This window comes from Lissotriton helveticus, chromosome 10, assembly GCF_964261635.1.
Source record: "Lissotriton helveticus chromosome 10, aLisHel1.1, whole genome shotgun sequence".
Classification (NCBI taxonomy): Eukaryota; Metazoa; Chordata; class Amphibia; order Caudata; family Salamandridae; genus Lissotriton; species Lissotriton helveticus.
The window spans coordinates 497699741-497724611 of record NC_136071.1 but is presented as its reverse complement, the minus strand read 5'-3'; the positions used below and the strand labels follow the sequence as shown (position 1 = coordinate 497724611).

At 46.0% G+C, this 24871-nt stretch overlaps 1 protein-coding gene across 1 annotated transcript in view; it reads left to right on the top strand.

Moving 5' to 3' along the window:
• The window catches only part of ABCA3 (ATP binding cassette subfamily A member 3), a 633557-nt gene that overhangs the window by 188018 nt on the left and 420668 nt on the right, over window positions 1-24871 (top strand). The window contains exons 6-8 of the mRNA XM_078663005.1: window positions 8459-8730; window positions 16599-16715; window positions 17047-17167. Of these exons, the coding sequence (XP_078519131.1) occupies window positions 8459-8730; window positions 16599-16715; window positions 17047-17167 (510 nt within the window). The remainder of the gene's footprint in view (window positions 1-8458; window positions 8731-16598; window positions 16716-17046; window positions 17168-24871) is intronic.

Below are 24871 nucleotides of genomic sequence, written 5' to 3'. Positions count from 1 at the left end.
CGAGCGTGAATGGAGTCCTGTGTTTGGGTTTCTTTTTCTCTGTTGGGGGCTGACGGCCATCTTGGTGCTAGGGGTTAAGGGCTGCTCCAGAATGCCTTCCACACTTTGGTTCCCACACTGATGCCCTGCTGGTGTCTGCTCATAATCAGTTGAATCGTCAGGAATGGATGAAACATGCACAGAATTGAACTGAGTTTAGGGGCACCTTTCTTATCGCTCACTCGCAATACACCTCGCTCACCAAAGGCCACCATTTTAATCTCTGCCTTCTGCCTCACCTCCTCCTTCATCTGACGAAGGACTAAGCAAGCCCTGGAACTCCTGTATCACACCTTCCCACGGTTATGAACAAATGACCACTGTTGCCTTTCACTCCTCGTACTCTTCTAATACGGCGGCCATCTTGGAATTGTACAGCCCTTATACTTACAATAGACCAATGAACCACTAATGCCCATGTATTTTACCCCTGCCCACTTATAAACGGTTACCTAACTTCTGAAGACTTTTCACCTACCTAGCTCCATTTAGCTAAACTAACAATGGATCAAAGTAGCCCTAACCCCATGTATGTACCCCTACCACACATCAACAGTTACCCAACTTCTGTAACTTAAGCTCCTCCTGCACATACAATTTTGCGACCATCCTGGATTAGCTGGACCCTCAAACATTTAAAGGAAGATCGCAACGCCTTGTCAAGGATTCGGATAATTAAATTGTGTGGTAAGCCACACATCCCCCTAGGGAGCGTTACAGCTGTAACCTGACTTCCCAATCAATCATCAACTATGTTCCAACTAAATCTCTCCATTAACTCGGCTCTCGTGCACTACGGACCCAACTCATGGGCCATAATTTACCTGGAAAATATGTTCAATAATGCTAAAAAAAACTTCAAGCACAGACTTTTGAAACCGCACCAAGAAACACTTATAGTTGACAACTACCACAGCGCAACAGACGGCAATAAGAAAACCGACTTTGTCTTTTACACTAAACGCCCAACAAAATGGGAAAACATCTTCCATCTCTACCTCCAAGTAACCAAACTATGCTATGGTTAAAAAATGTCCACGTCTGTCTCCCCTACCATTAGAGGGGAACTCACCATCTCCATCTTCAGAACAGAAAAATTCTCATACAGGCCACCGACCCTCACCTCACCACTTTTGACCGTCCCTTCCCTACACTATTCTCCGCATTAGCTCAACAGAAGCTCCTAACCCACTCTCCCCCGACAAAAAACCCAGAACCGACATGTTCCCCCTTTCCGGCCGACTCACTCTCCAACACAGAAACTTCCACCTTTACTCATTACAATCACAATACCCTCATTATCTCAACCCCCAACAAATATCCATCATAATGACTGTAATAACCCCCACCCTGACCAACAAATATTCTGTTAATAAACCCTCCAAAGCTTATCCCAAGATAGGCAGAACGTACACCAACTATAGTCGATCCACTAGAGAACTCGCTTTAGGAGCTCCCACCAGACCACATTAGACCCGACTTGGCTTGCTCAAACTGTCTCTAACCCCAATACTCTCCTCTTTCCACATGCCCAAACCCTCCTCACTGCCAAGGTCACTGTTAGCCCCGAGTCACTGACCTCCCTCTAAGCACTGCGCATGCGCCTGACTCTGACCCAAGACCTTCAATGCCCCCTCTCAATCCCAAGTCTGGAAGCATCAATGATCTGATTCCGCCCGTGCAATCAATCCCCACTCCTATTCCCGATAACACCATCCTTCCACATAACCCAATACCCCAGTATTGTCTCCTGCCACTGACCCTAGACATACAATGCTACCACCGAAGGCTAGAAGCACAATTGACTCACTTACACAACGACTTATCCCAATGGAGAAAAAAAATCTACTCTAGCTGCTGACATCCTCCATCTGAGTCAAGACCTTCCTTACCTGGTTAAGCCACTCCGGTCACATACCCCGGGCAGTCGCACACCCCACACCCCCCAGACTGCCCCCCCCCCCCATCCTCATAGCCCTACAAGGCACCACATGGCTCCCTACTCCTTTGGACGGCCAGACCCAATGTATCCTCCGTGCTCTCCAGCCCATCTCTAATCCGGAAGCCATTGATTTCGACAATTTTTACCTCACAATGAGGCTCCCTTCTCAATCCTTTTAATGCTTGGCACAAACAGAATCCTTAGAACTGTCTATTCGCCCAGACCACCTGCTCCATACACTAATATTCATACAGGACGTTCCAGCAATGATTATCCCTGTCCTATATCATGTATGCTTCTCAGCTGTAGATCAGCAGTACAACACGCCACAGATATTGCTGAAGTTATACTCCATGAAAAAATTGATATAGCCTTCCTCACCGAAGTCTGGCTCAATGACCATTCTTCCCCCATGCTAGACATACTCACTCCTCCAGGCTACAACATTATCAGACAGGATAGATCGATTAGAACAGATGGCGGACTAGCTATTGTTCAGAAAGAAGGTACACAACTTGCCACATTAAAAAATGCAGAATACCTGACGTTTAAGTACTTTTGGTGTTGAACTTACAGTCAAAGGCTCCACGGCCATCAAATTCCCCACCAACTACCAACCACCGGGTGAGCGCGCCCACTTCGCCGAAGAAGTAACCGACCTAGTAACTTGATTCTCAGTAACTGATATAAAAGATATGTTCCTGGGGGATTTCAGTGTCCACTGGAATAACCAAGAAAGACACCATAGACCAACTTGCTTTAAATCAATGACCTTACACAACTTTGCAATGAACCAACTCACATCAAAGGTGCCACTCTAAATGCGATCGTCACCAAAAATGAGCTGGTCTCTCTAAGATCGATTTCTCCCATTGATTGGCCCGACCACCACCTTATATTGTTTAATATCGATTCACATGCTAGAGACCAACCAACACGGGCTGCCAACCCTAAACACTGGACCAGGAACATCAAAGAAGTCCCCATCACTGAACTGGAATCCAAGATTCATGCCCATCACAGCTTCATCCCCCCACTCACACAGCCGATGACCTCCGAGCACATTTTAACACAACAATGACTAAGGTGTTAGATCAAGTTGCTCCACTCAAACTGAAACAACGGAGATCCGTCAATTCAAACTCTTGGCTCAACGAGGATCTCAATAATGAAAGACGACAACTCAGGTAGGCATTAAGGTCATTGAGACAACCCCTAGACTATGCACCTCAATCTACTTAAAACCGCATGGATGTTATATAAAAATCACATCTCCAGAGAAAAGCCCTCTTTTTTTCGCAGCCAGCTAGACCAGGCTAAGAATAAACCCGGGGAACCCTTCAACATTGTTAAAAGACAAACTAACAGCAGACCCTTGCAGGACTTAATAGCCACCAAAGAACGCTGCAAAGAAATCGCCAGCTTCTTCTCAGATAAGGTCACACAAATTTATCAATCCTTCTTCCAAAGCCCGAACCTACCTTCCCTCCGAATCTGCCCCACTTTGCACCCCTCTGACCAAACAGAACTAATTCCTGGCGAGGAAACCAACTGAAGGGATATTGAATTGTCCCCCAAATCATACAGCACATCAGAGTGATACCATAAGTTTAATACCTCATTTCCCACCTAATTTTGGGTACCCTGTGACTAATTTGCGCATACATCGCAACATCGCAGCATCGCAGCAAATAGTGTGTACTCCCTGTTCTTCCTCATCCCCAAAAAGGATGGCTGCCTCATACCCATCCTCGGACCTCTTAACAAATACATTCTGTTGGAGCACTTCCATATGGTGACTCTACCGGAGGTCATTCCTCTGCTGCAACAAGGCGACTTCATGACTGCCCTTGATCTGAAGGACACGTACTTTCACATCCCTATTTGCCCAGCTCATCAAAGATACCCGAGGTTCGTGGTAACTGGACAACATTTCTAGTTCAAAGTGCTCCCTTTCAGGGTTACCACAGCTCCGAGGGTCTTTACTAAATGTCTCACCATGGTAGAGTTCCTCTTCGGAGGAGGGGCATCCTCTTGTTTCTTTACTTGGACGACTGGCTGATCAAGAGCACCATGCACCAACAATGCCTAGTGCATATGCAGACCACTATACACACCTTGCACAGCCTAGGTTTTACCATCAACTTCACCACGTCCCACTTCCAGCCTCTTCAAGTTCAGCTCTTTCTCAGGGCCATATTGGGCGCACAGGTGGAAAAGGATTACTCCCCACCTGTGGGGGGAAACGGCCTTTAGGATAAAGCCGGAATCGGGCTGTGCCTTCACAGCACCATCAACAGACCAAATGCGTCTTTAGCACTCATTCCTTTTGCACGCAAGTAGTTACAACGACTTGCTTTAGGAGGGCGCAATGGTGGAGTGGTGTTGGATTTATGTCCAACACCTTCCCTACTGTTGCGCCATCTGGAGTTGGACTAGTAAATTGAAGTATTCCAATATGCAGCGCCGCCCCCTAAGGCAAATCGTTAAAACGACTTGCATGCAGAACAAATGCATGCTAAAGACGCGTTTGTTTAAATGACGGAGTACCTAAGGCATGAAAATGCATGTGGAATTCTGTAATTTATTCCTGCGAGGGTAGAAGCATTCCAAATCTTACTGCCTCTATTTCATCCAGATCGCTAGGTAACCGTCAGAACAGTGATGTGCTTGCTAGGAATGATTAGTAAACAGAACAAAAATGGCTAGTCAGGTTTGTTTTATAATGAATTGGTACACACCCAGCCAATTTGTGCTGCGTGAGACAAACGTTTTGTATTACAAAAAGGTTTATTTTCATTTATGGTTAAGTTTCATTAATCCATCCACATGACTTCAAAGGAAACTACTGTCAAACAGTCGAATCAATAACATACAATTGTGTGCGCAATATATACAAGTGTACAAGGGTTCAAAAAAGATACTCAAAATTCATGACACCAACATAACTTTTTACATGAAAATTACACTCAAAATAAATTGAAACATGACAAACATTTCAACAAGAAAAACTAGTACACATAAAAGACCAGCCCTATTCACTTAAATACCAGTGGACAGGCGGAAGTAAGGGTGGAATTGGACTGCCTGCCTATCGCCCAACACCTGTGATGAGTTACTAGTTTAAAGGATTAACCGCGGGTACCACCGAAGTGGTATTAGTTATTCCTAGCTGCACCCTTCTTTCTTGTCACAGGCTGGGGGTCAACGCGTTTCGAACCGTAGTGATTAGAGGTTCTCCTCAGGACGGGGACTGGGTATAATCCTCACTGCCCAAAGCGCACAGTGGCTGCAGGAGTGGAGATTAACTGCACATCAAATGAGTTCGTCTTGAAAAACAAATGAGTCGTCTGTACTGAGTTGTAGAAGCAGGATGACAAATACTCATGTATTAATGCGCCCGCGAAGTGGTGCGCAGTCGATCAGTGGAATGGCTCGCCTTCTTTTGATTGCTGCGCATGAATGCAGATACTGATAGACGGCGACACCCGGGGAAAATTCCGATTTTTGCAGAGTGCGGGACTCTTCTGCGCGGACACCTTCGTGCGGAGCCTGGATTCAATCCATTACACAGCCGCGGACATCAAACGTGTCACTGCTAGGAATGATGGCATCTTGCATATCCATAGTCCCCTATGCCAGGTTGCACAAGCGCCCGTTGTAGGAGTGCCTAGCGGCACAGTGGTGTCAGGCAGAGGTTCATCTAGAGGATTTAGTGTTGGTGGGGAGCCGTACATGTCGCTCTGCAGTGGTGGAAAACACACAACCTATTGCAACCTATTCCTTGACCCGATTTCGCTGGTCGCTGTCACCATGGACACTTCAATCATTGGCTGGGGTGGTACCTCACCGTTTAGGGAAAGTGCCCAACAGTCCCTTCACATCAATCAAGTAGAACTGTTGACTATTCAGCTCGGCATTAGGGCATTCTGCCCTCTCATCCAAAACAAGACAGTCTTAGTATGCACAGACAACACGACTGCAATGTTTTGTACAGAAACAAGGGGGCACATATTCCGCTCAGCGGTAGCCAAGAGCATTTGCTGATGGGCCGGACATCACAGAGTGCATCTACTTCTCCAGCACATTTCCGGGGTGGACAACTTTATCACTGACCGTGACAGTGGGAACTCCCGTACTTTCAGTGGTGGGGGCATCCTCATACAGATCTATCTGCGAGTGTTGAAAATGCCCACACTTTGCCGCCAGGTTACCACACCTACAGTCCATGGACAATTCACAATGGATTAACTGATCCAGGATATTTGCCTATGCTTTTCCACCTCTCCTACGTCTACCATTTGCAGTCCGCAAACTGAGGCAAATATCCCTTACTCTCATCTTAGTGGCTTCGACCTGGACACGCCAGCCATGGTACTCCACCCTGCTAGAGCTCTCTAGTCCCCATGAAAAGCTCCCCAACAGGCCGGATCTTCTTACACAAAATCATGGCACTCTCCGGCACTCCAATCCTCAACAGCTCAACCTTGTAATTTGCCTGCTGAGGTCTTAGAGTTTAGTAACCTCGCTCCAGGAGGTGTGTATGTCTAGCGCGCAGGCCTACCACCCTGGCTTGTTATCTATCCAAATGGAAATGTTTTGTGCACAATTGCCTTTCCAAACATATCAATCTGCTTGCATCATCAGTACCAGACATTACCTGTTACCTCCTTCACCTCCAGATGTCAGGCCTTGCCTACAATTCCATTTGGTTGCATCTGGCTGCTGTGGTTTCCTACCTACAGAATAAGTAACAAACCTTGCTCTTCAGTGTGCCAGTAATTACGGCTTTCATGAAAGGCATTAAATGACTTATTGCACGTAGAACGCTTCCTGCACCGTTGTGGAATCTTAATATCATTCTTACTAGGTTCATGGGCCCTCTCTCCAAGCCATTTCACACTTTCCTGTTACAATGTCTGTTGTGGAAAGTAGATTGCCTTGTAGCCATCACTTAACTTAGATGAGTGAGTGAGATGCATGCTCTTACACGGGAAGAAACATTCTTCCAGGGTCATCACGATAGGGTGGTTCTCAGAACCAATCCCAAATTCCTCCCTAAGGCGGTCTTTAGCTTCCACCTTAATCAGACAATTGAGTTGCCAGTCTTCTTTCCACAGTCATAGTCTGTAGCGGAACTCGTTTTAATACTCTAAATGCCAAAAGAGCCTTGATGTACTACATTGATAGAACATAACCATTTCTTAAGACCCAGCAGCTATTCGTGTGCTACTCAAAGCCGCATAAGAAGAGTGCCATTTCTAAGGCAGGGGTTGCACGTTGGCTTATCAAGTGCATCCAGACTTGTTATGCTAAAGTGTCTCTGCCTGCTCCTCCCAGACCTCATTCTATCGGAAGAAAACGGCTTCTGTGTTTTTTGTTTATGTAACACACTGCTACCTAACAACTGTAAAGCAGCTACCTGGTCCACTCCTTACACCTTTACTAAGTACTCCTGAGTGAATGTCTTGACAACAAGCTAGAGTTGGCCATGCTGTTCAACATACACTATTCCACTCTTCTGCTACACCCTCAGGCTGAGCCACTGCTTTTAGATGATTGCTTTACAGTCTATGCACAGCATGTGTATCTACAGCTTCATATTCCACGTACTGAAAATGTTACTTACCTTGTAAGCATCTGTTCCTGGCATGTAGTGCTATTGGTTCACATATATTCCATGCTCCTTTCTGGACGCTTGTGGTTGTTGCAGATTCTCTTGCTTCCTTTTTTCTCATATTAATACTTTCTACTTTGCATGGTCATCGTTTACAGCATCTATGTGCTCCTTTTCCAGTCAAGCCCTCTGTACAGGGAAAAAATCAGTCTAACAATGGAGACGATGCCCTTGTGTAATACTCCTGATAAGTGCAATCACCCGTTCCTGTGACTCGAAGACTTCTTTAGAAGAAAACAAGTTGTACACATCCGAGCCCAACACTAGATGTTGGAAGTATGTACAGCATGTGAATCTACAAAACTACATGCCACCAACAGATTCTTAGAGGGCAAGTAACATTTTCCTGATATGAGTTTGCTTTCATTGGTGCAGTCATAGGTTAATTTCCAATCATTTAAAATGTCAAGTATCTGAAAGATTTTACTGTTTGAGAACTCATTTTGGTGAAAAAGGTAGTCTTTGTCATTGAACAAGCCAATGTATATGTTGTAAGAATATCTGTTGGGTTGGGGCTTTACCAATGCAAGTACAAAGAAGTAAGGGTTAATGAAGATCATAAAGAAACAAATCACAATAAGGAAGAATGTGAAAAGTCTGATCCCACTTTATTATAGCCCTAGGCACATCCCACCATACAATTTTTTTTTTGAAGAGACAGTCAACGTTTTGTGCAAATATATAAACTTGTGCGACCTGTGTTGTATATTTCAGTACTCGCCTTGATTTTTATGCTTGCTCTATTAGCAGAGACTGTCTGGACCATTGCAATTATGTTTTTCCCCCTTTTTCTTTCCTAGGCTACATCAGAGAAGGGTTCCTGGCTGTGCAACACACAGTGAACAGAGCCATTATCCATCAGCAAACCAATGCCAGTGCCAATGCCTCAGTCGCTTCTCTTCTCGCTCAGCTGAGGGTGGCAGTGAGACGTTTTCCCTACCCTCCCTATGTTAATGACCTCTTCCTTCTAGCCATCCAAAACCAGCTGCCTTTGCTGATCATGCTGAGCTTCACATATACCTCTTTGAACATTGTCCGTGCTGTGGTGCACGAAAAGGAAAAGAAGCTTAAGGTAGTTAGTCTCTCAGAGCAGCACATTTTTCCTCTGTGTTCTTTATACTTTAGAATGGATTGCTTTAAAAACCTTATATCCTATCCAAATCGTTTGGGAAATATATATTTACAGCATCATCTAGAAATTACTCTTCATTGTCTCTCATCTTGTGTTCATGACTTTCAATATTTGATTTGCATCTAGCTGGCATGGGTGTCATACAACCATTGCGGGAAACACTGCTTGGCCCCATGTCAATTGTTCAATTCTCAGCAGGTCTAGTAAGCTTTTCATCTTTCTGAGGCAAGTAAAATGAGTAGCCCTGAGTATAGTAACAATGAACATCTCTTATATGTCAATAGAACCAAGAGAATCCATTGGGGTGAATGTGCGAAATATAAAAATGCCTGTTATGTTAAGGCACACATCTTAATGTACTTTTAAGCCTAGCCATATCCTAGGTTGACACTTTTATTTGAGATGTAAAACACCCAAAACTTCCCATGCCTCATACACACACATTTCAGTACACTGTATATGCCGTTCATCTATACACATTCCGAATCTGTAGGCATTTTTTTTGTTGGTTCTTATTGAAATACAATAATACAATGTAACTGTCTCAAACTGAATGGGGAGAAGACCGAGGTGGTCATTCTGGGTCGCAATAAACATCTCTGGGGCCCCCACCATTGGCCCATCGAATTGGGAACTGTACCCACACCTTCCACTGCAGTTCGTAACCTGGGCGTCATTATTGACGACAGGTTAACTAAGAGACAACAGGCCACTAAGGTCGCTGCCATCTGCTTTTCAACGCTGCGGTGGCTCCATAAGATCTTGTGGATGCTCCCACTCTCCTCCCGTAGAACCGTAGTCCAGGCGCTTGTAACATCTCGCCTGGACTACGGAAATATTCTCTACTTGGGTGCAGATAAAGCCACCTTGCAGGTATTACAGGTAGTGCAAAATGCGGCTGCGCGCCTGCTGAAAAACATTCCCAGACGCACTTCAGCCAAGGCCGCCTTACGCGACCTTCATTGGTTGAGTATGCCTGAACGCATTAAATTTAAGGCACTATGCTATATGTTCAAGGTTAAGCAGGGTAGTGCCCCAGCTTACCTTCAAGGGTTGATAACACCTTACAGACCCATACGTCCACTAAGGTCATCGGACGTGGGAAATTTCATCATGCCAAGATGGAAGCTGACAAAAATGGGAGGTCGTTCCTTTTCTACTTTGGGCCCTAAATATTGGAACTCCCTCCCACTGGCCCTAAAACTCGAGACCAACTTGTTCCGCTTCCGTAAGGCCTTGAAAACATGGCTTTTTTCTCAACGTGCCCCATAGCCTGCTGTGTTTCAATTTAAGTGCAACTGCCTCCTTTTCTTCTACAGTCTATCCCTAGCGCCGGGAAACCCATTGTGGGTAGCTGTGCGCGATATAAGCTTAAATATAAATAAATAAATAAATAAATGTATGAGCCATCGGGTCCCTTCCATTCCTCAGGATCCATTTGAATCCCACTTTCTCCCTTCATTTAGAATAATTAACTGGAATACACCTTTTTAGAAATTATGTTTTTTATAATGAATTGATGTTGCCCCTCAGTGCAGGCCTATCTGGGCTAATCTGGCATTTGCAACAAAGATACTGAAAAAATTGAAAGCAAGTGAGCAAAAGTGAGCAAAGCCAGAAATTCTCATTGGAGTGCTGAAAAGATTTCACAACACCCTTGCTAAACGGCTGCCTGACTTTAATATCTGCTGCTTTGCAGACCATTAATAGATTTCTCAGGATTTAGGATCCTGTTTCTCCATAGATGAATGAGCCAGAAAAGCTCATTTGCATGTAGTTGCAAGTTTTGCAAATAAAGCAGCACAGACAGGTCAGAACTTAGCCTTGTTTTTTGGGGGGGTAAGGCGGAAAAAAGCTTGGATTGTGAAGTTGACTCATGTCCTGGAAGGACAGTGTGCTTCAACATGTATTTTTTAACAATCGCTATTAAATATTATCATGAAGCAGAAGAAAGTAATTTTTTCCGAAAGATGCTGCATAATAGTACATTTCCTGATCTGGAAGGGGCTAACCCCTCTTCAGGCAGTGATCAGCAGAGTTTCTTTTGGCATGACATTGTGTCTGTTTATCCTTGTGAAAACATTTTTTTCCACTGTACAGGGCACTTTTTACAACAAAATCAAGTACAATTCTAGGCCTACTAAATCCTATTCAGATGGCCCTCGTTTTATAGACTTAAATGCCTTCAGGCAATCTGCTGATTTGTAAGCTTTCTGATCAAAGGTGTGAATTTTAAAATGTACCAGTATTCCATTCTGTCTACCAAGCTTACGCCTAAATACATTTTAGGGGCTGGCAAGAGCCATTAAAGTCTCAAGCATATGTTCCAGGTAGGATTCCACAATGATCAAATCTATTTCATCTCCATTTATAACCCACACCTATATTGAAGTAGATTTTAAGTAAAAGGTATTGCGTTTATAAGGATGGTTCTTGGAGTCGAAGGACAATCAGTGGTCCCCAAAGGTGCAGTTACTGTCTTTTACTATTAGTATCCAAGCACTTCTGCATTCTTATTACATTAATAAGTTATTCTTTTTAGGATCTATTGACAAGTCTGTGATGTTGCATATTGGGGCATTTCTGACCTTCATCTGCTCCTCACAGTGGATAAATCTAAAGTTTTGTGACAAATAACTAACACACGCACACACACACACACACACACACACACACACACACACACACACACACACTCACACTTGCACACTCACACTCCCTCACACCCTCTCTCCTTCCCAAGTCCTTAAGGGTACTTAATTTAAATAGACAGAACAAAAAGGATACACTGTTCCCCCTAGGTTGGAGAGACGGAAGAACCAAGAACAATGGAAAGAGGGGGGGAGCCCCCTTTCGGAATAAAACCCTCACACACCCAGCAAGCTAGGTGTCATGCTTCATCATCTGGGTTCTGCTCCTCGTCAGACTGGCGCTGCAATGTCTGACGAGCACCCGCGAAGGGGCTCTTTGTCGGAGATCTTTTGTTCCTGCCAGTTGGTGCATGCGGGTATGAGGATTTTAGGTGAAGTGTAGGCGTGAGAAGATAGTGCAGTAGTGCTGATTAAAAAAGGTTAGGAAGTCCACAGGGATTTTTATTAGTGTGGCTAGCTACCTTATTAAAAACAGAGCAGGGAGGCACACACACAGGTACTAGGATCCGGTGACGTGTGCTCTACCTAGCGGTCATCATGTTTCATGCTAAAACTAGCAATTCATCAGGACCTATATAGAGACTGCCCTACACGTATCGGGGAAGGACAAGTATTACCTTCCACAAGTGACTGATATCAGGCCAATTGGTCCTGCCACGATTTAGTGGAACCCTGCTGATGTAGCAGAATGGCGTCACCGGACTTCTCCCGAGCGTGGGCACCACTGTAGTTGGTACCTGTCCGCTGGACGGACTTCTCGGTTAGACCTACCCGCACGCTGGCAAAGTGGAGAGGAAGCCGGAGCTAGTTTTAGCATGAAACAAAATTGCTGGTGGTTCTAAGGGCCATGGTCCCTACTTAAGTGCAGAAGAACAGTCATGTAACTTGATTGCAAGTACCCCTATGCAGTGTATGTTTCTCCCATAGGATAACATTACTGTGTTCGAGGCTCATGCATCAAATCTGACACCTGTATTTTCTAGGTGTCTGAAAATCGCTAACTCGAAAAGTACATACGTAATCTTGTAGATCTTGGTGTCTAAATAAATATAAAAATAGATGTTATTTTTGGGGCACTCCTAGCAAACGCAGCGCATGCGCTGCTTCGCCTTGGCGAGACTATTGTTGCCGGTTTGGTGCTCGAAGAGAGACAAACCATGTACACGCACGGACAGGCGATGTGCATGCGCATGGTGTCTCCTCTCACGCTCCCACCGCACGTTCACACTACAAGGCAGGCACACACTTGTTTTTCTCCGCATGTGCTCGTGTGTCTTATGGGGCCCTGGACTTTGGATTGTCAAAGTGCATTTCCGTGGACTTCGCAGTCTGTGTCAGCTCATGCGTGCAGGAGATGCACCATCTGTTTCCTCCTTCTTCAGGGCCATGCAGCGATAAACCATAGCTGGACTTGATGGTTCACTGACTCACACACACACACACACACACACACCCACAGCTGACCCGGACTAACAGCCAAGGCAAGTGGCGTCGCAAGTATATAAACATTAACAATGCAGCCCCCTGGGCCCCAGCAGAAGAGCGCCGAGTGCAGCAGCCACGCACCTACCGGCCGTGACTCCTCCCATCTTTTGGCTGCCTCAGGTGCCCTTGTGTCCTCCCCACACGGGAACACCCGACATGTCTCAGTCTCCAGCCAGATCCAGTGGCGTCAGTCGGGAAGAGATTGTCAAGGCTTTGAGTGCTCCGACTCCTGGCCTGGTGATGCTGCCTGCAGGCGCCGCGAAAGCCCCTCACAGCACTGGGCGACTGCAGCAGCCCCAGGAAGCGGTTCTATTAGCCGCAGACACCGCGGGCAGCACAACAACACCGTGCCTGCTGCCTGAGCCAGCCTTGCCCCAACCTCTCTCCCGCCCCTTTCTCCCCATCCCTGCTGCACTCACAGCTCAGCTCTCCCGCCGCCCGCAGAGCCAGAGCTGCCAAGTTATAGAGCTCTCAGCCTCCCATAGCAGTACTGGCCCCATCTCCCAGCCTCCCAAAGCAGGCCTGGCCGCATCTGCTGATGAGGATAACCCTTCCTTCTTACTTGAGGACCAGGCTCGTGCCTCAGACTGAAAGGGATGTACGACGTTACAACGCACACTTTTACAACGCATACCTTTACAACACATTTTTTACACTGCAACATCCATTACAACGCACACTTTTACAACGCATACCATTACAACGAATTCTTAAAAAATACCTTTACAACGCATTCCACTACAACGCATACTACATTTACAACGCATACCATTACAACGCATTACATTACATTACAATTAAGGTAAGTGTTGGATAATGTAGGGGTTAAAATTACTATTCTAACTCCAGGGCGTGCAACAGTAGGGAAAATATTGGATAGTGTAGGGGTTAAAATTACTATTCTAACTCCAGGGGGTGCAACAGTAGGGTAAGTATTGGATGGTAAGTTTTGCATTGTAATGGTATGCGTTGTAATGACTGCGTTGTAATGGTATGCATTGTAGTGGTATGCGTTGTAGTGGTATGCGTTGTAGTGTCATGCGTTGTAATGGTTGCGTTGTAAAAACATGCGTTGTAATGGATGTTGTGTTGTAAAAGTTTTGTTGTAATGGTAGTGCGTTGTAAAAGTTGCGTTGTAAAGGTTGTTTCCCACTGAAAGACATGCCATAGGTTTGCACAGAGTTGGATTGGCATCAAAAATAGGCCCCGGCACCCTAGAAACAAGCATTTGCAATGCAGTAAGTCTCGCATCTACGTGAGTTTGAGCTATTGACATTGAAAATAATAATGCCTTTTTTTGTTTAAAAAAAAAACATAAATAAAAGGCATTGTTATTTACAATGCCAATAGCTGAAACTCTCGTAACTGCGATACCTATTGCATTGCAAATGCTTGTTGTAAGTTGGCGTCAGATTTTCTTATTGAGTGTGTGTCATTATTTACTGTGTGTGCAACAAATGCCTAACACTCCAGTCTGATAGCACCTTGGGATTGTTAAAGCAAGCCCCAGTACTTTAGTAAGGAATGCCTGGATTCTTTGCACAGTGCACCTCATTTTGGTACACTATATAGAGAGCCTGCTTCCTACACTTGGTTCTTCACAGATGAATTCTTCAACTTTCTGCAGTAAACAGGCAAAATATGTCCTAAGGTTTTGGGGTTTAAATCCTGTTGCAAATGCTTTGAAATGTCCTCAGGTCCACAGGATATCTGTGCATGTTGTCTAGAATCCAAACATGACCCTTGACTTGTGACTCTTCTTCCTTGATGCACCCAAAGAGCATCAGAGAGTGAGATTGATTTTTTGGCCCATGTCCACCAAAGCTGTCCAGCTCCCCTTCAGATAAGTCTTACAACAGAGAATGATCTCCCTGGACTACTTCCCATGTAATGCAACATAGGAAGAAGAAGAACCCCTCTTGTTTCACGAGGAGAAAGTTCTGCACTCCTATGCTGGTCTCTTCCTTTTTATCAGAGCCAATTAAAGCATAAAAACGGACGGAGCCAATATTCCTGACTCCGTTGGTGAACCTTCCAGGACAAGCATTCCAGTGGCCATCCTTAAAATCTTCAGGACACTGAGCCACTGCCTAAAGGTGGGCTGGCTTTTGCAGGTTTGGAAATTCTGTGAGTGAGGCGTCTATTTCAATATCTTTGCATACTTTGGCAGGCTTGGGAAGTAACACTCCTTCAGACTTTGTCTGTTTTCTCTTCCTTCCTTTCCACTCAGTTGCCCTACAGTGAGAATAGTGTTTATTTTTGAAAATGCAACTGGGTTTGTAGTCTCTCGCGTTCTATATGTGAAAATAAAAACTATATTCAAATCTGGCTGCAGAACATTAAATGGAGCTGAAGGAGAGAAATCAAATGAACTTTCCAGTAAGCACATCACAAGTGATGACTTGTCATAGAAGCACATAAAGGCTGAGAGGGAAGCCAAATAGCATCTAACAGTAGCAACTGCCAGTGACCAGGAATACATTGGCAAATTGCACACAGACATAGGCCGGATGCAAATTACATCTCATGTAGCACTTTAAGCTCTGTGGTTCAAGCATATTATGTCAAATTGAGCCTCAATACCTTTCCAAGTGTGCCACAAGATAGCTAAGATGTTTACCTGAGGAGGTTTGTTCTTAAACCCAGGAAGCTTTTTCTTTCACACTACTTGCATGCCACGCAGGAGATTACTAATTTGGTGACAAATAGTGTTCTGGACCAGATGATGTCTACTTTTTCCAAATTGTTGAGAGAAGGAGAGGCGCAGCACCAATAAAAATTTTTAAAAGGTGCTGAAAACTTCTTTTCTGAACCCCTATCCCTAATTTCACCATAATTATCACCTTGTAGCCAAAGGCCCAGTAGCTGGGCTGGTTGATCTCAAATTACCCAAGTCACTACAATTTGTGCTGTATGCTCCTTGTTTAAACCCATAGCTCCCTGTGCTTGCACATCCAACCCTGCAGTCCTTACCCAGCACCCACATTTCACCCAGTTCTATCCCCCACAGTAGCCCCCCATGAACTCCGTAATAAAAGGCTCTTGGCTAGCTTTGGTTCTTGGCAGATTCTGATCTAACACTGTGGCAATGCAAATATTATAGGACTGGAAATCTTTCCTTTGCACGGTCGTCTTCACTGCGACATGTTGAATTTTAGAAGTGCATGTGATTGATGGTCTTTGATAAGTAATAAAGTTGGGTTGGGGAACGTGGTTGACCAGGTCATCTATAGAGTGTAATATTTGAGACTCGTGCATCCATTGCCAGGGGGCACATGGGCATAAAAGGCCTCAGTACTTTGTGAAGTGGGGAAAGTCATTTGAGCTCTACAGTGTCTTCTGTGCTTCCCCATTTTATTTGCTGGTCCACCGTAACTTAAGTGTGCAAGAGTTATTGTACCAGTCAGTCTTATAAATATAATGATTGATCTCAGTCTCTCTTAATCAGAAGCACATGTTCCTCATGGGCTGTTCTAATTGCTCATGTGAGGCAAGTCATTTGTGCTGCTCTGTCTTCTTGGTGTAATAGTGAAAGAAGGGCCTATTCTTTTGCCAAAGACTAAATACCCATCCTTGTCTTCCTTACCAGAGAAGCCGAGATAAAGCAAATGTGCCGGTGGACCATTCATTCTCCTTGGTGTAATGATTTAAATTTCTTCCTCTCTTTCACAGGAGTACATGCGTATGATGGGCCTTAGTAATTGGCTTCACTGGAGTGCCTGGTTTCTCATGTTCTTTCTCTTCCTGTTGGTGTCAGTCTTCTTCGTCACTATCCTTTTTTGCGTCCAGGTGAGTGCCAATATGCAACTTCCAGAATCTTTGTATTGTTCTGTCTGTAATTAGTTTGTGAAGCTGGCCTTGTGCTATGTTAACTCTACTCTGTTCCTGTGTTGAACGTGTATTCATGCCTGTGTGCTCTTCAGACAAATGTGAAGATTTTATTCTACCTCTCTACCCTGCTAGGAGGTAGTGTTTAGAAAAGTGGTATGCAGTAATGAACCTGGCTCTCCAATAAAGTACTAGTGGTGGGCACATGGAGAACTATCAGCATCACAGTATGTATGGGTATTTATTCAATTTAGAAACATTTGGTAGATTTTAGTTTTGTTTTTGTTTTTAGGTGAGTAAGCAGGGAGCCGTGCTAACCAGCAGCGACCCCACCCTGGTGTTCGTATTCCTGGCTATCTTTTCCATCTCCACCATTTCCTTCAGCTTCATGGTCAGCACCTTCTTCTCCAGGGGTGAGTCGGATTCACTGTTCTCACACAGACCTCTTTTTCCCCTACTGTCCGCCCAGAAAAAATGTTTATAGGAATGTCCTGGCTTCACGTTTATTTGTAAAGGAAAGAAAGCCTTTGGCAGTAAACGTTGTATATTTACTAAGGATAAACCCAAAATAGGTTTGCACAGTATAGTTAATAAAAATGTTTTTCTACCCTCTCAATCAATCAATAAGCATTTGTTCAGCACAAACTGTGACCCTAGGGGTATCTGTGCTCTGAGGGTGCTGGGTCTCTGTCGAAAAGCCAGGTCTTGAGATTCTTTCTGAAGTCTGCCAGGGGGGGTAGAGGGTCAGGTTGTTCAAAGACTTGGCGTTGATGATGGAGAAGTTGTGGCCCCAGCTGCGACAGATGAGTGAGTGGACAGTGAGGCATCACTTCTGGATAGGGAGGTGTCTGAGGTGTCTGAGGTGGGGGGTGATATGGGTTAATTTGCGGAGGTCCAGAATGAGTCAGGCTGGGGTGTTCTGTATGATCTGGACTTTTCTGAGGTGCTGGGTGGATATTCTGGTGTTGAGAGCATTGCCGTAGTTGAGGCGACTGGTAACGAGGGCCTGAGTGACTATATTTCTTGTGTTGATTGAGATCCAACTAAAAATTCTGCGAAGGAAGAGAAGCAGGAGAAGGCGACTGCGTTGACTTGCCATTTCATGATCATTTGGCTGTCGAGGATGATGCCCAGGTCACATGCATGGTCTATTGGTGTGGGTGTTGGTCCGAGCTCTGCTGGCCACCAGCTGTGGTCCCATACAGAGGAGTTCTTCCTGAAGATCAGTACTTCTGTTTTGTTGGAGGTGAGTTTGAGGCAGTTATACTTCTTCCAATTGGCTTTGTTGGTCTTCGCATTGCAGAAGTTAGTTTTGGGTTGCTGGGGCCCTCAGTGAGAGAGAGAATAAGTTGAGTGTCATCTGCGTAGGAGATTATGTTGAGTCTGTGGCATCGGAGGATGTCTACGAGGAAGGTCATGTGGATGTTGAACAGGATGGGGCTGAGGGATGATCCTTGGGGTGCCCTGCATATAGTGTCCTTAGGTGCAGAGGTTAAAGGGGGAAGTCCGATACTGTGTGTGCGTCCTGTGAGAAAAGATGCAATCCACTTGAGGGCGCTTTGCTGTATACTTGTGTTGTAGAGTCGGTTGATGAGGGTGTGGTGGGATATGGTGTTGCGAGAGGTCGAGGAGGATAAGAGCCACAGCTTCTCTGCAGTAGAGGAGAGTTGTGGTGTCTGTGGCGGTGATCAGCATAGTCTCAGTGATGTGGTTGGCCCAGAATCCTGACTGTTAGGCGTTAAGTTTATGGTTATGTTCCAGGTATTCATTGAGCTGTTGGTTGATGGCCTTCTAGAGTACTTTGGCAGGGTAGGGGGGCAGGGAAATGGGTCTGTAATTTTTTAGTTCGCTGGTGTCGGCAGAGGGTTTCTTTAGGAGGGGTCTGACCTCTGCGTTTTTCCATCTATCTGGGAATGTTACTGTGAGGATGGAGGTATTGAGGATGCTGGTGAGTTCTGTGCTGATCGGGTTGTTTCCGAAGTTGAAGAGATGGTGGGACAGAGGTTGGTGGGTGCCCCGGAGTGGATGGACAACACGATGGCTGTGGTGGTCTGAGGGCTGAGCGGAGACCAGATGGTGATCGTTTGGCAGGTGTTCGCTTTTTGGTTGAGGTTGTTGAGATTTAGTGTGATGGGTTGGGGGTCGAAATTGTTGTAGATGGGGGCAGTCTTGCTGTGGAAGTGGTCCGAGAGGGTGTCACAAAGTTATTGTGAGGGGTGAATGGTGTTCTCAGCGGCTGTCGGGTTGGAGAATACCTTGACTATTTTAAAGAGTTCCTCCATGTGGTTGGCCACAGTGTCGATGCAAGTGATGATGGCTGATCTCTTGCCTTCCTTGATGCGCTGGTGGTAGTTGCTGACAGCTGTTTTGTGGGCGGCTCTGTTAGAGGGGTCCTTGTGACGTGCCATCTCTTTTCGAATCGGTAGCATTTGCGTTTGGTGGCTCTTAGCTCTGTGGTATACCAGCTGGCTTGTTTTGAGTTTTTTTGGCTTTTGCTGGTTTCAGCGGGACGACTGTTTCAGCGCACTTGGTGATCCAGGCGGAGAAGTTCTGGATGGCCTGGTCAACGACCGCTGAAGTTTCTGGTTTGCTGGTGCTCATGGCATGTGTGCATTGAGTTACCTTTCCCCAACTGCGTTGGGTGGCGCTGTGGTGCTTGGTGATGGTATGCTGAGCGTCAGAGATGATAAGGTGAACAATCGAATGGTAGGTCAGGGTGAGTTCTGTGACGTGGATGAAGATAGCGCTGAGTGTGTGTTCAGCTTTGTGCATGGGTTTGGACACCAGTGGGGTGAGGCCAATGTTAAGGTACTCCAGGAGAGTGGTGTCGTTTGGGTCATCGACGTGGAAATTGAGATCACGGAGAAGGACATATTAGTAGGAGTCGATGGCTAGGGGGGGCGATGAGAGTGTGGATGATGTCGCAGAAGGCAGGTCGGGCCCTGGGGGTCTGTAAGCAAGGGTGCCTCTGATTGTGGTCTTAGCGTTGGTCTGTAGTTTGAAGGTGAGGTGTTCCATGAGTGGTGTTGGGTCATCATTAATGATTGTGCATCGGATGGTTTCCTTGAAGATGATGGCGATGTCCCCGCCATGTTTGTTGGTGTGGTCGCGCTGTATCTTGTAGCCGTTGGGAGTGGTGGTGGGGATGTCTGGGTTCAAAGAGAGGTTGAGCTATGTTTCGGTTATGAAGGCCACGACAGGCGAGAGAATGGACATGGTGTCCAGATTTCCGTGGCGTGTTTCCAGAGGCACAGGGCTTTGAACAGGATGTATTGGAGCAGTTCTGGGTTTGTACGTGATCTTCTGGGCAGTAGTGCCGCAAGATTCATTGCGGGCTGTGTCGCAGGGGAGGCGGCAGGTGAAGGGTCTTTTGTTTGATCATGGAGAGGAAGTGAAGCAACTGTTATGGTGTCCGGGATCCAGGTGCTCCTTGGCGTTGTATTAGCCGGAGGTCCAGAGCACCTGGCTCATTCCAGGCGCCGGTGGGCACAGACGGGCTTGCCTTTGGGATGCTTTCGGCACGGCTGCGCAGCGGCCTTTGTATGTAGATGTTGGAGGGTCTGGCAGGGAGGAGGGGGAGGGCATGTCGTGGGGAACCAGCGGGAGAAATGATAGGAGTGAGAAACGGTGCGGGAGCAGTAATCAACACCTGAAAGACAGGTTAAACAAAAGGTCCCAATAACAAAACTGAACTAAGCAGTAAACGAAACAGTACTAAGCAAGGCTAGGTAAGGCTAAACATTGCTAAACAAAGAAAAATGGAAACTGAGCTGAAAAAAGACTAAACAAACCTGGACCTAAAAGTTGCATCTGGAAGATTACCTCTGACTATGGTAGCTACAGATATAAAATCAAGCCAATCCAAGCAGCAGTCACCCGACAGCGGGACCGCACCTGAGGCCTTAGGGCAGATAACCTGACAGAGACTGGAGGAGCTACACAGTGGCAACGGGGGAGTGGCACACGAGACCAGGGTTCAAAGATAACCTAATCAATGGTACTAATTGTTCGAGGCATATGGGCTGCAGATGGTACATTTATGAATAGATCGCCATCTGGTGTTGGGCTCGGATGATTGCACTTGTTTTTCTTCTGGAGAAGTCTTTGTCGTCATCGATGATTAGTGCGCATGGGCATCGGCTCCATCCTTAGATTGTTTTTTTCCGCCATCGGGTTCGGATGAGGATCGAAGCGCTCCGGACCGACTTCGATAAAGAAGGTTATATTCGGCGCGTAACCCTTTCCAATTCGACGGTATTGTTATCGAACGCGACTTCACTTCCATCTCGACGCGTTTCGAAGAACGACGACTACGAGAAGACCAGCTCGACGTAGTCCAGCCCGGAGTCCATGGAAAGGACTCCATTCAAAAAATGTCCAACGTGTGGTGCTAAGTTCCCACACAAGGACCTACACGAGGTGTGCAACCTCTGCTTGTCCCCTGAACACGAATCCAGGGACTGTGAGGCCTGTGCAGCATTTTCCTCAAAATCGACGATTAGAAACCGTCGAGCCCGAAGACACGAGGTATCGAGAATGCAGTCACAAGCAATCCCGGAGCTGTTCGAGGACCAGCACCCAGAAGAGGAGGAAGAGGAGGTCAACGAAGCGGGGTCAGAAGCGGACGAGTCCGACGTCAAGGAAATCGACGTCCAGCAAACCGTGAGTGACGACGTCCCTTTACCAAAGAACAGACCCCGCACGGTGTCGACCCCGCCCTCGAGCCCGGTCAGACAACCGAAAAAAGTTTCCGACGCCCCGCCTTCGGGCCCGGCAACGAAACCGAAACCGAAACACTCGGTCTCCCACCATGGTGGTTCCGATAAACGACCCACATCGACACCGAAGCTCCATGTCAAGGAAAGCTCGAAGTCGAAACAGTCCATGTCGACACCGAAACACGTTTCGACGTCGAAAACACCCTCGACACCGAGGACATCCTCGACGCCGAAAACATTGGATCCGAATAAAATCTCGGTGCCGAAAATACAAATGGACAGTCAGAAGAAAAAACACCTTTCGGACCCGAAAACTGCGGTACCGACACAGGAATATAAAACCGATCCTAAACAAAAGACTCTGTTTATTGATCCACAAACTGACAAGGTAGTCACAGAACTACCTAAAAAGAGGAAGAATGAACAGTCGGACGACAAAACTCCTCCGAAGAAGAGAACAATGGGGACAAATACAACTCCCCCCCCCTTCTCCACACCTAGAGACACACCCTCTTCTCCTCTTCCTCACAATAGGCCAACTATTCCTCCCACACGACCATCTACACCTACAACAGATGTAGAAAGTGACACAGGGGAGGGAGAACATCCTGGGGATGATGAAGACACAATCCCAGAGGAGGCAGACCCATGGGAACAGTACAATGTAGGGTCAGATAACGATAACGACCCTGAATTGTATCCGTCAAAACCTTCACCTCCTGATGATAATACTGGTTTTGCGCAACTCATTAATAGAGCAGCAAAATACCACAAGGAAGAGCTACATGCAGAACCTCAAATAGAGGATTTCTTATTAGAAACACTTCCTGCTGCACAAAGAACATCAGGAACACTACCAATGCTTAAGGGCCTTCTCAATCACACATCAGAGATATTCAAAGACCCGGTGAGAGCTAGGGTACTGAACCCAAGAATTGATAAGAAATATAGAGCAGCTCCAAAAGACCCAATATTCATTAAAGGACAAATTTCTCTAGACTCACTAGTGGTCACAAACGCTCGTAAGAGAGCAAACTCTTTATCTACAGGAGAAGCTCCACCTCCTGACAAAGAGTCTAAGCTAATAGATGCCTCTGGCAAGAGAGTAGCATCTCAAGCGGCAAACAGCTGACGCATAGCTAATACACAAGCACTACTTGCAAGGTATGTCAGAGCGCATTATGATGAATTAGAAAAACTCATCACACATCTCCCTAAAGAACATCAAAAGAGGGCAGATCAACTCATACAGGAAGGGAAGTTAATTATTAACACTTCAATCAAGTGCGCCCTAGACGCGGCAGACACTGCAGCAAGATCCATAAACACAAGCATCGTGTTAAGGAGACATGCATGGCTCAGGGTTTCAGGGTTCAAACAAGAGGTACAAACATCATTACTGAACCAACCTTTTGATGAGAAAACACTTTTCGGCACAGGGACAGATGAGGCCTTAGAAAAGATGAAAAAGGATACGGAAACGGCTAAATCAATGGGAGCATTGCAACAGCCGACACAAAGAGGGTCCTTTCGTAGGTCCACCTATAGAGGAGGATCCAAAAATACAGGTACAAGCCAGCAACAAACCTCTTTTACACCTACATCACCCAGAGGTAATTCTAGAGGTGGTTACAGAGGTAACAACAACAAGGGTAGAGGTCGCGGAAACAACAACAACCGCAACTCTCCAACCCCAAAGCAGTGACTTCATACAGCTCCCCCCAGACCATATAACACCGGTCAGGGGACGCCTATCACAGTTCCGACCTGTCTGGGAAAACATCACATCAGACAGGTGGGTGAGACAAATTATCCAACATGGTTATTGCCTAGAACTCACAGCTACCCCACCAAACATCCCCCCCAAAACAGCGTCCAATGAAACAAGATCACCTGACACTGTTAAAACAAGAAGTACTATACCTGCTAGAAAAGCATGCCATAGAGAAGGTTCCACAGCACCAACAAGGAACAGGAGTATACTCCCTATACTTCCTAATTCCCAAAAAGGACGGGTCTCTAAGGCCAATACTGGACCTAAGACCTCTCAACGCATACATAAATTCGGAACATTTCCACATGGTCACGCTCCAACAAGTACTTCCTTTACTGAAGAAAGGGGACTTTCTTTCTACACTGGATCTAAAAGACGCTTACTTTCATATCCCGATTCACAAAGCCCACAGGAAATACCTCAGGTTTGTGGTAGAAGGACAACATTATCAGTTCAAGGTCCTTCCGTTTGGTGTCACAACGGCACCAAGGGTGTTCACAAAATGCCTAGCAGTGGTGGCAGCTCACCTAAGAAGACAACAAATACATGTCTTCCCCTACTTGGACGACTGGCTAATAAAGGCCAAGTCACAAGAGGAATGTCTTCAGAACACACAAAAGACAATTCAGCTGCTACACCAGCTAGGGTTCACGGTGAACTACACAAAGTCACACCTGCAACCAAGCAAGGTTCAACAATATCTGGGGGCTACTATAGACACAGAAAAAGCCAAAGTATACCCCAATCCAATCAGGATCCAAACAATGCTTACAATCATTCAAAGATTCCAGCCACAACACTCACTAACAGCAAGAGTGTTCATGCAGCTATTAGGGATGATGTCATCCTGCATACTGCTAATACCATATGCCAAACTACAAATGCGTCCGCTACAAGAATGTTTAGCGACACAGTGGAATCAGGCTCAAGGACAGATTACAGATCTGGTGTTGGTAGACGACCGCACACACCGCTCTCTGAAGTGGTGGAACACAACAAACATTGCCAAGGGGCGGTCGTTCCTAGAACCAATTCCACAGGTGACAATAACAGCGGACGCATCGCTCACGGGATGGGGAGCACATATGGAGAAATACACAGTACAAGGAAGGTGGAGTGTGCAGGAAAGAAGACTGCACATCAATCATCTAGAACTACTAGCAGTGTTTCTAGCATTGAAAGCCTTCCAAATACATGTTACCAACAAAGCAGTCCTGATCAGAACAGACAACATGACAGCAATGTATTATATTCAAAAACAGGGGGGGACGCACTCTCTCCAACTATCCAGACTAGCACAGGAAATTTGGAGATGGGCCATTCCTCAAAACATCTATCTGTTAGCCGAACACCTACCAGGAGTCCAAAACCAGATAGCAGACATCTTAAGCAGACAGTCGGAACAAATACACGAATGGGAACTGCACCAACAAATACTGCAGCCATTCTTCCAAAGATGGGGACAACCAGAGATAGACCTCTTTGCCACTCATCAGAACGCATCAGAACGCAAAATGCCAAAGCTTCGCGTCCAGGTACCCACACCACCTGTCGCAGGGCAATGCGTTATGGATAAATTGGTCCAACAAATTTGCATACGCTTTTCCCCCTCTCCCACTAATCCC